At 35.1% G+C, this 16,017-nt stretch overlaps 5 protein-coding genes across 5 annotated transcripts; 3 read left to right on the top strand and 2 right to left on the bottom strand.

The window, feature by feature from the left end:
- Positions 1 to 40: 40 nt before the first annotated feature.
- On the bottom strand, positions 41 to 5,288 carry LOC117227557 (uncharacterized). Its single transcript, XM_033482925.2, has 4 exons — positions 5,103 to 5,288; positions 4,311 to 4,418; positions 3,154 to 3,748; positions 41 to 2,672 (listed from the first exon to the last, which is right to left on the bottom strand). Exons 1-3 carry the CDS (start codon positions 5,157 to 5,159, stop codon positions 3,182 to 3,184), a joined length of 732 nt encoding a protein of 243 aa, XP_033338816.1. The 5' UTR covers positions 5,160 to 5,288; the 3' UTR covers positions 41 to 2,672; positions 3,154 to 3,181.
- Positions 5,289 to 5,517: 229 nt separating this feature from the next.
- Positions 5,518 to 7,743, bottom strand: CstF50 (cleavage stimulation factor subunit 1 Cst50). The gene is made up of 4 exons (XM_033482920.2): positions 7,611 to 7,743; positions 6,514 to 7,414; positions 6,313 to 6,406; positions 5,518 to 6,195 (listed from the first exon to the last, which is right to left on the bottom strand). Exons 1-4 carry the CDS (start codon positions 7,679 to 7,681, stop codon positions 5,951 to 5,953), a joined length of 1,311 nt encoding a protein of 436 aa, XP_033338811.1. The 5' UTR covers positions 7,682 to 7,743; the 3' UTR covers positions 5,518 to 5,950.
- Positions 7,744 to 7,958: 215 nt separating this feature from the next.
- Positions 7,959 to 8,814, top strand: Rpp20 (ribonuclease P protein subunit p20). Its single transcript, XM_033482926.2, has 3 exons — positions 7,959 to 8,138; positions 8,360 to 8,528; positions 8,601 to 8,814. Exons 1-3 carry the CDS (start codon positions 7,959 to 7,961, stop codon positions 8,717 to 8,719), a joined length of 468 nt encoding a protein of 155 aa, XP_033338817.1. The 3' UTR covers positions 8,720 to 8,814.
- Positions 8,815 to 8,850: 36 nt separating this feature from the next.
- LOC117227560 (transmembrane protein 203) lies at positions 8,851 to 9,602 on the top strand. The gene has a single exon (XM_033482928.2). The coding sequence runs from the start codon at positions 8,851 to 8,853 to the stop codon at positions 9,265 to 9,267; it is 417 nt and encodes a 138-aa protein (XP_033338819.1). The 3' UTR covers positions 9,268 to 9,602.
- A 137-nt stretch (positions 9,603 to 9,739) lies between these two features.
- LOC117227549 (uncharacterized) lies at positions 9,740 to 15,998 on the top strand. Its single transcript, XM_076521812.1, has 9 exons — positions 9,740 to 10,713; positions 11,076 to 11,289; positions 11,369 to 11,582; positions 11,654 to 11,918; positions 12,002 to 12,154; positions 12,215 to 12,793; positions 12,864 to 13,276; positions 13,383 to 13,581; positions 13,690 to 15,998. The coding sequence occupies exons 1-9, from the start codon at positions 10,686 to 10,688 to the stop codon at positions 13,833 to 13,835; spliced, it is 2,211 nt and encodes a 736-aa protein (XP_076377927.1). The 5' UTR covers positions 9,740 to 10,685; the 3' UTR covers positions 13,836 to 15,998.
- The last annotated feature ends 19 nt before the right edge of the window (positions 15,999 to 16,017 follow it).

The raw sequence follows: 16,017 nt of genomic DNA, 5'->3' as shown, positions 1-16,017 counted from the left end.
TACATGTAAATATCTTTCAAATCCAAATAACGCATGATGCTTCGATCAACGAATTTTCGATCGTTTTATTTTCCTCTTCTATTATAGCGAGATACAAATTCATTCAAATTCCTATAAAATCGATCACATTTCGAGACAATGCATCGTTAAAAACCGTAATCCTTCACCTCGTAAACAGTTAGCGATAAAATTTCGTCTCTTACGAAACACCCGCGCGTACCTAGCGTTTCGGAGAACTCTAAAAAAAAGAGAAAAGGAAATGATATAGGTACAATTGAATGTTGCAACGTACAAGTAATGCAGCATCAGCGAGATCGTTACGATTCACGGTGTTTGTGTGTTGTGTGTGTGCGCGCGCGCACGCACGCGATCGAGTACGGCACGCAGGAACCGAATCAAAAACGACATCGAAATAGTACATTTACATAGGGCGAATCGTATGAAAATCTTTATAAAAAAATTGTACAAGCATGCGCTCGTCTACGCGTTCACACTTTAACAACAGTCTATACCGGTCTACCGATTAATTACTACGTATCTGTCGGAAACTAGACTGTCTTAACGTGAAAAGAAAACCAAGAGATAAGTAAGAAGCAATGTTCCATGAAATTTTCGTACATGCAGAATCGGAGGAAACATTTCCGTTCCGACCGGATATAAACACACTTTAACCTTTACAAACAAGAATGGATACCTACAATTATCCCGGATTGTAAATATATCCTAAAAATACAAACACTGGAACATCGTAGGCGTGTATCTTCATCGACGTCTCGTAATAATTGCCTAAGTGCACGTGTATAGGTAAAACAAGTTTAACATTGATTCTCCTACGATGGGATGGGATAGCATACGGTATCGTAAAATTTCATTTGTTTGATTCGATAAGGAAAAACACGTCTTTCAGGCTATGCTTCATATAGTATGTATATCTTATGTAAGATGGTGCCTCACACCAACACACGCTACTTTCCCATTCTTCACGCTACTACCGGAGATAAGATCAATTGCCACACACGAAGCTTAACCTTAACTATATACACGCGTATCGCATTTGATTTTAATCTCTTGTCGAAGCTTCGTTATTTCAATGTACCAATAAAATGGAGAAAAAAAGAACACATGGAATGGCAAATCCCATCGTTTTTCCCGTCACTCGTGATAACGTTCCAATGAATATTACTATCGGTAGAAAATGTTGTGGAATTCGGCTAAAATCGATTCGATAGTTTTCTTTGTTTTATTCGGCCTTGATCAGCAACTGCTGTCGTTTGTCTTTATCAAATTGATTTGTTGCTCTTAGCGGCGCCCGATTTCATTAAAACCATGTCCGATACATAATTGGTCAACTTCAAATGTCGCAAGAACCGCATTCGACAAAGAATATATCGGTGGTGCGTGAGACGGAGGTGGTGGTTCCCGTTCGATGTAAATTATTAAAAAAAAAAAAAAAAAAAAAAAAAAGAAAAAAATAATGAAACAAAAGAAAAAACAAAAAAGACACTACGAGCGAACGATTGAAACAACTTGCTTCTCTCTTGATTGCACACATTTCATCAATCTTCTTTGCGTTCGATGATCAGATTTATCATTCCATTTCCGTGTTTAATTGAGAAACGAAAATCTTTTAACCATATAGTGCATTGAATTATATAATCTATCTGTACACTCGCAACCGTTCAAATACACAATAATATCAACATATTTAATATTGGACCATTATGAACAAAAAAGATGTTTAATGGATAGATTTATAGATCACAGAATATCAACGTGTGTCGCGAAATTCTATAGCGAAAAATACGTATGCACACACGTCTATCTTACAATAATTTCTTCCTCGTCTTCCTTTTTTCTTTTCTTATTTTCCATATCTTTCTTATAATATTTGCTCAAAATATATAAACGAAACGGACTTCGTTAAAAAGTGTTAGTTAAAAAATGTAAAAAGGAAGAGAAAAAAAAAGAAAGAAAAGAAAAGAAAAGAAAAATTTTCAATGTGTTAATTCGACGAATAGTAATAGCGTTACGCAAGGAAGGAGACAATATATTTCACGCTAAGACGCGTTTCTCAGAAATTTTATTTCTGTATTCCATGAAAAAAGAGAAATCGTTTTACCATAATTCTCATATATTCCATTTCATTCAGTCATTATTTATATAAGATAAGGTATTACAGTAATTTGCTATGTACGAATTAATTTCAGCTACTTCCATATCAGATCTGAATTAAAGACCGTATTTGTAGAGTCCAATCTCAGCTCTGATTTGAAAACAACTTGTCTCTATATAAGTCCATATTAAATATATTTTACAATAATATTATCATTGTACATGAACAACGTATGCTCTACACCTCGCTTGCTATCGTCAACTAACCAGTGCAACGAGCAATTTTACTCGGTCAGAGTAAAACTGAATTAAAACAATTATACTATGGTACACTCGATACCATTGAGAGTACATACGTGTCAATGAAACATGTATTCCAACATGTAAAGAACGCGTGTTTTTAAACACATTCCAATGTCTCATCTTCGAATTCGGAAGAGAAGTAAAACAAATCTCGCGTGCGCTGATCAGAGCAACGATTGGCAAGTAGGTGTCAATTTGTTAAAATAGACGAGGGGACTGGATTTGTAACCCCAATGTGTGCGCCGCCCTGGTACCTGCTGCAGTAAAAATCAATGTTTTATGTAGATGAACCTTCGTCTTAAAACTATTATAGAAGTAATACATTTTAACAATAATTTCTCTACGATTCAACGTTTCTTATCATAATTTACAAAAACTATCTTACACGTATATCCTTCCAACATCATAGAAGAAATAATCAGAATGTATGGCAACCCCGTTATGCAGAAATATTGCAATCCGATAGTACAGATTTGTAAGCAATTACGATATTGGTACGGTTGTTGATCGCAAACTATCGTGAGCTACGAGACCCAAATGCTAATATCAAAGTTCTACAGTGTTGAACAAATGGTTCTCAGACGGTACCGACCCGCGCTCTACCTTCGAACGGTACACATATTTGTTCGCTAGCAAAAAGTTCTCACCCTTCTTCGATCGACTAATTCGACAAAATTTTCATCGAAATCGATAAACGATAGGAAGTAACGATAGAAAAAAAAGAAAAAGAATGCTTACATGAAGTTGGCAAACAGGCGAAAGGAGGTTATTCCTTATTTTCCTCGGTAGTAGTAGTATTAGAGGGGTTTTGAGACTCCGAAGAAGATGAGGGTGGTGCTTCCGCCGTTGTGTCTGTCGCATCTTGACTCGAATCCGAGCTATCCTTTATGTCTTCCTCCTTTTTCTCTTCGCTGACACTAGTACTTTTATTATCTTCCGTAAAATTTTCTGATTCTTCCGTCATTTTTTCTTCCTTGAAGTTTGGTTCCTGTATCTTTTCAATGGTTTCTTTACTTTCTGATTTTATAGCACTTTTATCCTCGTTCTCTACTAATTTCTCTGTTTCATCCTTATTCTCGTCCACATCCATTTTCATAGATTCCTCCTCGGAATGCTTCTCACCCTTGTTATTCGCTGCTTCTTCGTCCGTGTTGTTCTCATTGTTTTTCTCTTGCCGTTTCGGACGCCCGCGTCCGCGACCAGTACTCTTTGTCGACGTATCTCTCTTCTCCTTTTTAGGTGGAGACGGTACAGGCGTCGATGATGCAAGACCCCGTGCTGAACTACGAGTACGCCTCCTTCCTTCCACTTCTCCAACGGATGCGTTTAAATCCTATGATAATAAACATATTTTTTTTACACAACTGAAATAGAATACGTATGTATATAACAGAAATATGCTACCGTAATGAATCGTGGTATTTCTGCTGGAAAAGCAAAAGATTATAAATCAAAATTATTATTTATTAATTATTTTGCCAACCTAATAAGAACACACAGTAGTACAGTAAATTAATATGGTATGTAATAAGCAGCATAGCCATTTTGAAAACAATGGTAACAAAGAACGCGCCGGCAATCGGTTTAAAAAGAACGGTTGGGCTATTCGTAATTAGCGGTCGTGTAACGTATTCGTAGCGAATTCTCCCCACCAAAGATTTAAGGCACCATTTCCCCCCTTCGACTGTCTAACATCCCTTCCATCCCCACTCCCGATAATATTTTGCTCACGTAGTAGACAGCGAGAATCGTCAAGGAGGTTAAATAAAGGGAAATAACCACGCAAGGTGCTAAACAAAAATAATCCGATCTTTATACGCACTTGCAAAGCGGAAAGCTATTTTCGATGAATAAACTACGATTATATACGAGCGTATAGGAAAACGAAAAAGCACCTTTGTGAGTCGTTCGCCTTCCTGAGTGGTCCTTTCCAATGTGGACAGTCTTTTGGTGCCTCCTCGTTTGTTTTTCACTGGAATCGGTTTCTCCTCTGCCGAATGATCCTGCAAACAATTCATGGTTCCATTAGATTTCGTCCTGATGAATTGAAAGAAAACGAGCGAAAGGTAAAATGCTCGAGATTCGTGGTCGCTTCAAGGATCACGATGGCCTACAAGAAAACTAATGTGAACGATAATTACGCGCGCGTGATAAGATTTATCAAGGACCGTTGCGTTGAACCACACGGGATACACGACACACGCCAAGTTTGTTTAAGTTTCCCGCCATTTTGCCAAGTCGATATGTATTTCTGGCGTCGTAGCCACCGACGATGTTCCGAGACGGGGCCGCAATTTCGTGGAAAACCGTGTGAAACATCGTCTTCCTAACGAAACTTGTTTCCCGCCTTTTTGATACAACCCTATCGCCGCTGACCAGCAACTCTCCTCGTCACAAGAGTCACAAATAAAAAACATCCACCATCTTTGCCAATGAAGGACAAACGGCGCAGCTTTGAAAAATCACCGAGTTCGTAGCCACGCGCAATAAGGCACCGTTATCCTGTGATCGTACGAGCTCGTATCTCGCACAATCACTCCTCGAACAAGGTTCGTTCGTCATAGCACGCATTATCGTATCGAATTTTCGAGAGGACGAGCGTCTCCTCGCATTCGAGGGGAGCACACGCCGCCTTGGCATGAAAACTCGGCTTGATGAACGTGTTTCTCGCATTCCCATCCGCTTACCTTCGACGCATCCTCGATATTGTTATCGTTCTTGTTTTCCGCCTTAATCTCGGACATTTCCCTGCGATCGAATCACTCAAAAACACTGGAAAAACCGCGATTTCTCGGCAAGAATTCGTGCTGAGCCCGGTCGCACTGTTTATACGATAAGCAAAGATGGCGGTTAGCGTGGGTCACGTGACACATCATCAAACGTAGAGCGGGAGTTCAGAGCGCCGCCTCGCGATTAACTCGATAATTCGACACGTAGCGACGCAACGTAAACGAGCAACCTTTTAAATTCTATCGTTTCATTTTTATACTTTACGCATTCAAAATACGAAACGCAAAGTGTGTCTGTATAGTTAACGTTCCTACTTTTTCCAACGTGAACTGTTTACGATCGATTACTTACCTCTACACTTAAAACAAGAAAAACATTTTGAGCCGTTTAATTTCAAGTATTATAGTCGACCATTTAATGGACGCATAAATCGCGTCTCTTGCCATTTCGTTACATATTTGCAGCATTACTAAATGTTAACATTCATATAAGTTGTTATCGAAAGAAAATAACGTCAGCTTTACTTCAAAACGAGAAACGAGGCGGATATGTACAATATTTAAAATTAAATTGCATATCGTTTCAATCAATGTTTCGTACTTCGAGGTACGACAGCCGAATATATGATCACCATAGAACTGATTGTACAAAGTCTTTTGTACAAACTTACACACATATTCTTATATATTGTCGTTTTTTAATCGTTAGCTGTAGCTCTTTTTCTCTTCATGCTTTCGCACTTGTACTTGGTGTCACGATATCGAATGTTCAACTTCTATCTATCCTCTTCGTCGTCAATATCGATTTAATGAGTTGGCATCCTTCTAAACCAAAATCTTGCTCTGAAATCGTCGCTACATGTCAAGAATGCTGGGGCAGTCGGTGAGTGCACAATCAGTCGCACCGGACCATTGTGTCCCAATGACAGTAATTGTTTTCTAGACGCATTTCGAGAATTCCATGCACAAAGCGATGTTGTTGCTTCATCGGGAAACATTACATAATCTTCGGTGTGATTAAATATAGCTTGTGCCTTGTGTTCTTGTTTACCTATCGAAACGTAGGAATTAACGACCGATAAAAGAATTATATATATACTGTGTATATATCTATGTAGTATAATGTTCAAGTATATATTTTTAATATACTCGGAATTCACCGTTTTACCTGTAGTTCCAGCACCTGTATACGCTATCAAACATCTGCTAGTGGACAGCTCCCATAATTTTATCAAGGAATCTTTTCCCGATGACAGTAAATACTGAAACCAATAGACGTAATAAAATTATGAAATTCTGTATTGAAATATCGTATCTCAGTTTCGTATCGTACAACAAGAATAGATTGTTTTTTCTAGATCCTACAAACCTTTCCATTCCTTGTAAATGTTACCGAACATACTTCGTAACCATCGTGAGCCTTTACAAACGTATTTATACATCTGTTCGACACTACATCCCATAATTTTATGCTCCCATCTTTACCAGCCGATGCATAAGTTTTTGCATCCGGAGAATATTTGATACTAGTTATTCCAGCGGTGTGTTGGTGGCTAGGAATACTACATACGAAGCACTGAGCTGTATTAACATTATACAGTCTTACGACAGGATGATTAGTTCCAACAACTAGAAAGTCGCCGGTTGGGTGGAAAGATAAACATCGTATCTGATCCGCATCTGTAATAGTTCTAAATGCTTTTTTAACACTAGCCTTGCTAAAATCGAACAGCTTAATGGAAAAATCTCTGCTGCCGGACACAAGAATAGGTTCCCTTGGATGAAACTCTAGACAAGTCACTTCTTCCAAATGATCGTACAATGTTCTTATGACAGGATGACCACCCGTTTGATCGCCAGGTGCCATTTCATCCGGAGCTGACTTGGCTAACATCCTATCAACATCTAAAATTTTTATCGACGCGTCCACCGATCCGGTTGCTATTAGTTGACCATCCGCGGAGAATGCTCCTGCTCTGCAATTTCCTTTGTGCGACGTAACATAAGCAGTCTCGTATTGTGCTGGTTCCGGAGCTTGCGTTTGAGCTTCTGTTTCGAATTCCAAATCCAGACCAGGCCCCAAAGTATTATCAAATGTTGATGAAAATGTAGATACATTACTTGTATCCTTTTTAGAACGGTCAGGTTCGTGAGCCAATCCGATCAACATTAAATGAAGTAATCGGTCTGATGGAGGGCACGGGGGTTCTGCTTGAATTATATTCGATAGTTGCACAGCCAATGTTTGATGTCCATCGTAAAATAATTGACTAAAACATTTGTTACATTGTATTACTATTTTTGATGAATATATTATATAAAGAATATTATATATAGGCATATAACTATTGGTTAAATGACCCTGTAGAAGACAAAATAGTACAAGTTACAGTTTCTAGTACTATTAAGGAACAATAATTAATACGAATATACAGAGGAAGGAAAAGAACAAGAAAAATATGCAACCTGATCATAAGCCTGTAGAGTAATTCTCTGCTTTTTATAATATTTTTCGGGTCTACCTCGGGTTCCTTCATTTCGTCGAAATTCGGTATTTTACGATGATACACGCAACACGACGGTTTCCGGTAGAACGCGCTAAATCGTTGTCTAAGCGCCCATCAATCGATGCCTCTAACTTTTAAGGTTATAAATCGTTGTTTTCAACTGATTTCGACCAGCGAATTTACCATTTAATTTTCACACGAGTTATTTAATTAGCCTATTGGTTTGCTTAGATAGAGATCTTTGCCGATAAGAACAAAGTATTGCACGCGGAAAGTTAACAGAAAATCGCATACGGTAACTGTCAGAATGACCGATGTGCTCAAGTGTTCGGGGGCCAGTTCGAATTTTTTGAAAGAGAGAAACGCGCCTAGAACAAAACGCAGGAAGTTGTTGTCTTCGGACTACACTATCAAAAAAAGACAACCTTTCAGTCTATTGAGAAAACGGAAGAAAGATATATTTGTTACTAATAAAACAAATATTAAGGTAATAATTGTTTCTACATTATAACCTTGTCTTTTGCCACTGTCAATAGTAACGAAAAATAAAAGCTTGTTAGTAAATAGATTGTCCTATAATTTGTTATTGTTTTTATGTTCAGGTATTTTATAATCCAATTGATATATATATGTATAATTTTGTTTTTATTAATACAAGTAATTTGGTTCATTTTAATTGATTTTTTCTTATTAATTTTACGATACAAGGCTCAGTTGAAGATATGTGAGAAACTTCTTAACAATGGTGCCTGCGAACTGATCATTCATGGTCTTGGAGCTGCTGTACTCAGAGCTTGTAATTTAGTTCTTCAGTTGAAGGAGATTCATTATGGTGGAATCGAATTAGATGTCAAGACTTCTACTACGTCTATCATTGGTGAATAAGTATTCTAGATTGTTATTAATATTACATTTTCGATAACGATAATAATATTATATTTTATTGTAGATGACTTTGAACCTCTTCACGATAATGCCGATTATGAAACAATTAATAGGAATAATTCTGCCATACATATTCGTGTATTTAGAAAGTTTTCAGTAGGTAGTCTCAAGTATCACGAATAGCGGTACAAGACTTAAGAATGTTCGATGGATTATCGTGATAAAAATCTGAATAATAAACAAAGGATTGTGATATGATAAAGAAGGAAGTAAAGTAATTGTGTTCTCTTCATTTCTAATCCAAAGCAATCGAAATGATGTTTTCTTTGGACGAACTAGTAGATTGGTTAGACCTAACAATTTTTGAGATATGGATAAACTTAGTTTCATTGGCAATGTTTACAATGCTACTGGCTCTAAAATTAGATGACAATTATTTCTTTGGTAACACAGGATGGTGGATAGTTTTTTCACCTCTCTTCGTCGCAGATGGATTGAATACTTACTTTTGCGCAATTATTTTCATGAGAATGCGTATGGAGGGAGGGCTAATCAGAGGTGCTAATTACAGAGCACTTCGGAGCCTCACAACGCTACTCTTGCTATTTCTTTTTAAATACCTATTGTGTAAAAAGTTAACCGGGCAAAGCACTTTGGAATACTCAGAAATGATGAGCCCCATATTCCTTCTTTGGCAATTAATCGCAGTTAGAGCATGTCTACGCAATTGATTTCTACAAGTTATGGAACATTCGTGTAATTTACCATAATTGTAGTTAACAGAACAAAAGAGAAACTTAAGTGGAACTGTTTCGTGAAATTTCTAATATTAATAACATATGTTTAGTATAATATAATAACAGCATAATAATGATATCATGGATAGAGTTTTATTTTTCTTCTTTATATCCTTTGTGTTTATCATGCAGCTTTTTCATTATTCTTATTAAATGTTAACTTTGCACAATATCTTTATTATGTACATGTATGTAGCGAAACATGTAAAGTTAAGTTTCAAGTACAAACTTCAGACTATCGAATTTTAATAAAGGGTGTTTGACTAGAACTAATGTTTTTTAATGTTACTTCAAGATTGTGTTATTGACATTTAATTAGGCACAGCCGACAACGATGATACTTTTAACTTGGAAGACATTCATGATTTAACGTGTGTAAGTTTCTAGAACGGTAATGGCCAAATACCACCTGTAGTGTTCACTTCTAGATCAAAATAATTTGAAACTTCAATAAATTAAGTGTTTGAAATGCTATGCTATTTCAATAGATGTAGCACAGTAAGTACATTTTTATTGTTATTAAATGGATGAACTTTGTATCGTACCGAAGTGAGAAAAGTGGATATTGTGGACTCGACTTTTGTCAGCGTCAACAACTTATTACGAAGCAATTATTTGTTTTGACAACAATAATAAAAAATATTATTGAACAATACTATATTTAATGTCGGTATAATGTAGAGGTAAAGATGAACGATAAGAATAATTAATACTATATCAAGGATTTATTGAACAAATTTTCTGAAAATTTCTGAAATATTTCAAGATGGATAAACAAAATTACTAACTCAGTTTATATGAAAAAATTGATCGATGTGAATGAATTTATTACATATATGTACATAATTCCTACAAAAAGTAGCAAGAAGATAATTTCTATGCTTAAAATAAGTATCATGTTTTAAAAATATAATGTTATCAATTTTTCAAAGATAAAACTAACGTGTATGTAATATGTACGTAATAAGGAGGTAATAATAAACAATGATACGAGATTAATTTGATATATTTAGTACATGCTCTATTTAAATTCTAAAGATAAACAATCGACAAGCGTCAAGCTCACTACAGTCTGAACTCTCCCTCCAATCCTCTTTGTATAAAATCAATATTTCTAACAGGAGGGTAAGAGAAAGGGACGGGACGACGGGACCGAGAGTGTCCGCGACTTGGAGAGGAGGGATGCAAGTCCGGCTACACTATAGGTAAAGCCTGTTGCTGCTACCACAATTTCAAAGCTCGTTTTTGCGATTATCTGATCGGTTTCAGTTGAAAGAAACGACGATTATCTGTCATAGTCCAACGATTAGAATAAGCATCAGTGATGTGCTGTGGACACCAATCTAGAGATTATGGATAGGCTGACTAATTGGACTTATGGTCAGTTTTTTTTATGCTACAATTATTCTTTACATTTCACATGATTAGAATATGTGAAATATTTTTATGTTATTCAATGAATTATTAAAAAATGTACGGTGATAATAACTTTATATGTTATTTGCTATCAAGCGGTGGAAAGAAACTAATTTATCTTATGATTATTTTAAAATTATCTTACATGTAAATACTGCGGTAAATATTTATTTTAATAGCTTTGTCGATTAGCTCACAGAAAACTTTGTAATTATTGAAACAAAAATCATAAGACTATAGTCTTTAAAGCTTATACATATATAGTAATTATAAGTATAGAAACATTAAATATGAATATCGTTTAATAATTTCTGCTTTATCAATAGATATGAATGAAACATCATCAACACCAAACTCTGGACAAAGCTGTATTTCAAATTCATCTACATCTGCAGTTTTTGAAAAATTTCTAGTAGTCTCTCCATCATTGATTTCTGTAAATCAGGAACTGAAATGGATCTTCCTTCTACACGCGTACGGTTTCGCGTGTCTCTTTTTTGTACTTTCATCTTACACATTTTTATCCATTCTACATATCAGGTACTAAGAACGAATTTCTTACAAACGATATATATATATATATTGTGGAATTATACAGAATCTATCTATTATTTTTCAGGTCGCTTATATCGAACCGATCTTATATGTCAAATATTAATATGTTTCTATGCGTATTCGGGGCTTTGAGAGCTCTTTGTCTCTTCATAGATCCGTATAATCTTAAAAAATCTTTCGTGCCAAAATTCATAGGATCGATAGCATGGAATCTTGGATTCCCTTATATAACGTACGCCTTTAGTCTTATACAACTGACTTTCCTACAACTAACTCAGGTAATCCGAATATTACTATAATCAATACGTTAACAAGAACAGACTCAACATACGATTGGATACAATTTCAGCTTAAATTTGGACCACAAAATATACAAAGGGATTATTGTGTAAATTTAATTATGGCAGGACATTTTTTTCTTGTAATTGCCACCAACATCGATCTAACTTCCCCGAATTGTTACGTTGTCAATTACATGGTACAGTCTGTGTTCCTTGTCTTGAGCATTCTTTTGTATCTATCATTCCTACGTGCAGGTTACAAGATAATGCGCTTATTAAAAGCAGTACCGAGTAGCATGTTGGCGAGAGACAATAATATTAGCGATCAGAAAGGTATGTTCTCGCAACTTGCTTTCAATTTTTCAAAAACCAAAACATTTCAACATCGTTAAATTAAACATTTAATATTTTCCAAGGTATCATGCAACTGGCAATGTTAGCACCTTACGGTAACTTAGCATCGTCCGTTGCTGCCGCTCTAGTACCTACTTTGCTCAATCCTAAGACTAAGAGCACAGAAGAAACAGAACCTCCCACTTTTGTGATCGAATCGGAGAAAAATTGTACAGGTAAAAATATTAGTTATCTTATTGAAATGAAATAAAACACTGGTATTTTTGATGTTACAGATCGTCTTGCAAAATTATCTAAAAAGGAAGAGCAACTACAAAAGGAGTGTGAGAAATTTTGCAGATATCCATCGCGACAAGACGAAAAGACAACGCCTGTGTCCACGGTACCAGAAGTGTATGTCCGACCGCCGACACCAACGCCTTCGGCAGCTAATTTGCCTATAATAACGGTATCGAGCCCGAGCCGTAGAAGCTCTGTCGGTAGCAGGCGGAGTAGCGACGCCTCTAGATCCTCGCGAAGGAATTCCGAATGCAGCGTTCGATTTGTGAACGATGAGGACGGCACTACGCCAGAACGTCGATTAAATTCGGACTTCAACTCTAGACATTCGCCCGATATCGATCGTAGGCGATCTCCGGATAGAATGTCCAGGAGACATTCGGAGAATGTTACTCCTGTAGGAAGCGTAAAAGATCTAAGACGGTGTTCCGATTTTACACATGAAAAAAACAGAGGTTCCCAATTTGCGGCTAAATTGAAGCGTAATAGCGATTTTGGAAATAGAACACCTAGAAGAATGTTACCTTCGAACGAACATTACAAATTACCCAGAGTTGTGGATTTAAGTCCTGCAGGTAAAATAGAAAAAATACTTGTTCTATTAGCAACAATTGTATAATTCGCTTCCTTAATTTTACGCTTTAGACTCAAGACGTAATTCAGATATTAGCGGAATCATTTCGAAAAGCGAGTTACGTAGAAATTCAGATATTTCCTTTCGACGTAATTCTGAGATGATTCAAATCAAACCATTAAACTTGAACCGCCAGAATAGTGACATAAGCATTAGAACTTTAAGTAGAAGTCCTACCCATGGTCGTAATATAGTTCCTGAAAAAATAGAAATACAGGAGAAGTCCGAATCGGACTCGGATCAGCCTGATTGTAGCGAGAAAGCAGTCTTAATGGCAGAAAAGATCAAAACCAAAGAGGACGATGGAAAAGGGCGCAAGAAAAGTTTATCATGGAAAAATGAAAAGGGAAAAGAGGAGGCCGGAGAAATAACCGTCGAGACTACATTGCTTCCTGAAACTGCTACAACCGATACAAAAATTACGGTAGTTTCCTCTCATCTAGTTTCATCGGTTCCGTTAATTTCGATTTTATAATCTTATAAACCTACGGGCTTCATTTTACTCTGTATATCTAAATATTTGTTTTCAGAGTGGCGACTTCACGCTTCATTCGATATTAAATCACATCGCGTATGTAGACAGATCGAAATCCGATACGCGTCTGCATATACTTGAAGCAAATTCAAAGAAGATGAAAATTCGAAAAGTATTAAATGTAATATATGTAACTGCAATTTTAGGAATCATTTTATGCGTTGCAGACATTGCACGTATTTTTGGTCCATATGGTAACTTGATTTTTTTGTGAATGACAAATTTGATGCATTCTTAATTACTTCAGACCGTATGATCTTGTTATTAAAGATGAACATTCTTGATTTTTTACATTGTTTCAGGACTTTTAGCCGAGAGAGTAAGGTATGGTACACAACCAACCGTATCACAGTATCCAAAACCTTGGCCATGGTTTGTGTATCAGACATTATGCAGAGGTATTGAACTAATAATGGGTTGGGCAATGGCAAGTATTACTCGTGACTAAGTTCAAAAAACATCAGTACCTAAATGGTTACCTTAAATATAATGTACATGGGAAACTAGGTAACAATCCTTACATTTAAAGTAATGCATCAGTAAGCGATGAATCAAACCAAAGATTTCTAAGACTATATATATATATATACGTATATTTTACTTGTGTTCCTATTTCGAAACATATAACAATACATCGTAATCGTGATATTCTCTAATGTTTGTTAATATTTTTGTACATCTTGCAGTTCGCGATGATTGAATGATACTTATTATTATAATCTTTCAAAGAAAATGAGACATAAAAATGAGAGATTTATCTTTCGTTCCACAAGAGTTACAATAACTCCTTTTCATTATTTACTATTGGTTCAATGTCATGGCAAAGTTACATTTATCATAGTTATATGGATGGTGAACAGAAAATGTTATTCAACTAAATATAGCAATAGATGAACATGTCAATTCCATAAAAGAACATGTTCTAGCTCTAATAGCTTATACACATGTATAAATATATATATTTAGTAAGGATATATATATATGCAACAAATGTATATCATGTTTTTAAAGAAGCTTTACACAAAAGATATTCTTCTAAAGAATATATTTTGATTGATAAATATTTCTATTCTTCGAATTAGATTAGTTTGAAAAAGCATTATTTTAATAATATTTTAGGTTTCTCACTTCCTTACTAAATTCTTACAAAACAATGTGTTGAAACCTAAAACAAGAAATCTTTTCACACATAGAAATTATATTAGTGAATCTTAAAAAAGAATAAAACAAAAAGAGACTACTTTTTCCTACTGTGAAATAACCTGGAGTATAAAAAATATAACGTAGCACTATGTATATGAAATCACAAAGAATCGCGCGTAAATAAGGAATTTTTACTCTACATCTACTGCACCAACTACACAATACTGTTAGTAGTAATAATGATAATAATACCAGTTCAACATTGAAGTGCCCTACTATTAAATGTTTAACAAAAATTCTTGATAACTGATAAAAAATCATCCTATTTACAAATGCAAATTTTAACAGTATTTTAATTCTATATGTGATACACAATTTACCTATATAGTATAGATGATCCCTTTATGTCTACTATTATACATATGTAAGTGTCAACTAAGAATGTGTTACTGTATAAAATAAGAGACTGGCCACACAATATGTTACAATAATTCGTTTGTGCATTCGTTACTGTCAATCGATCCTTTCGATAGATTTTTCTAACAATATTGCTTGCCTTCGATCAGTTGCGGCTTCATCGATTTATATGAAATTCTAACATTACATTCTATTTGACAATGATTACTATAAAATCTAATGTTATGGAAGAAATTACATGTACTTAACAAGCATGAGAAAATCTTGTTGATTATAGTTATTGGAAGCTACAATAATTTTTAGTATATAATATATTATGTCGTCAATGTTCAATATGCCAAATACTTGTGTTACCTATATATTAAATGTTTATGAAAATCGACTCAATTGAAGTAGTCTTATACACGTATAGATGTGGATATTTATATACGAACTCAATGTACATACAATAACAAATGGTATCGTTTGAATTAAACTGATTCAAGCTGTTCAAAATGGTGCATAATAAAACACTATTTTTATTGATGAAAATATTATTATAATACCTGTGCTATATTTGCAAAGTTTAGTGCATAATGTCACAAAAATGTTGGAAGCAATTTATAAAACGAATTATCTTATAAAACAGTCATTTACGAATTTAAGTTTATGTAATATAATATATGTTACACAAAAAATCGTGTAGCTAAATAGAAATTACTAATAAAATAAGACTTCGATAGAATTGTTTCTCTATTAAATAGATTCTAATACACACACAATTTTTGGTCAGTTCGAGGGAAGTAACATCGATCCAATCACATAAATGATCGTGATTTAACGAGAATTATTTTTGTTTCGTTTCTGTTTGTGTAAAATTTATTTCAGTAGCATATGAGATTTTTGGTACTGGTAACTGTACATTAGATAGTGGTCATTGCATCGCATTGTTGATTGTTTCCTCATTTCATGACATTGTTGTTTCGTAAATATGCCACAGGTAATAAAGCAAATGTCAAAAGAAATATGTAAACTATAAAAGGTCTTAGATCAATAAACGTCTCTCTAGTCATGTTTGTGATAATATTGTT

This window comes from Megalopta genalis, chromosome 5, assembly GCF_051020955.1.
Source record: "Megalopta genalis isolate 19385.01 chromosome 5, iyMegGena1_principal, whole genome shotgun sequence".
NCBI classification, from domain to species: domain Eukaryota; kingdom Metazoa; phylum Arthropoda; class Insecta; order Hymenoptera; family Halictidae; genus Megalopta; species Megalopta genalis.
This window is presented reverse-complemented; position numbering and strand designations above follow the sequence as displayed.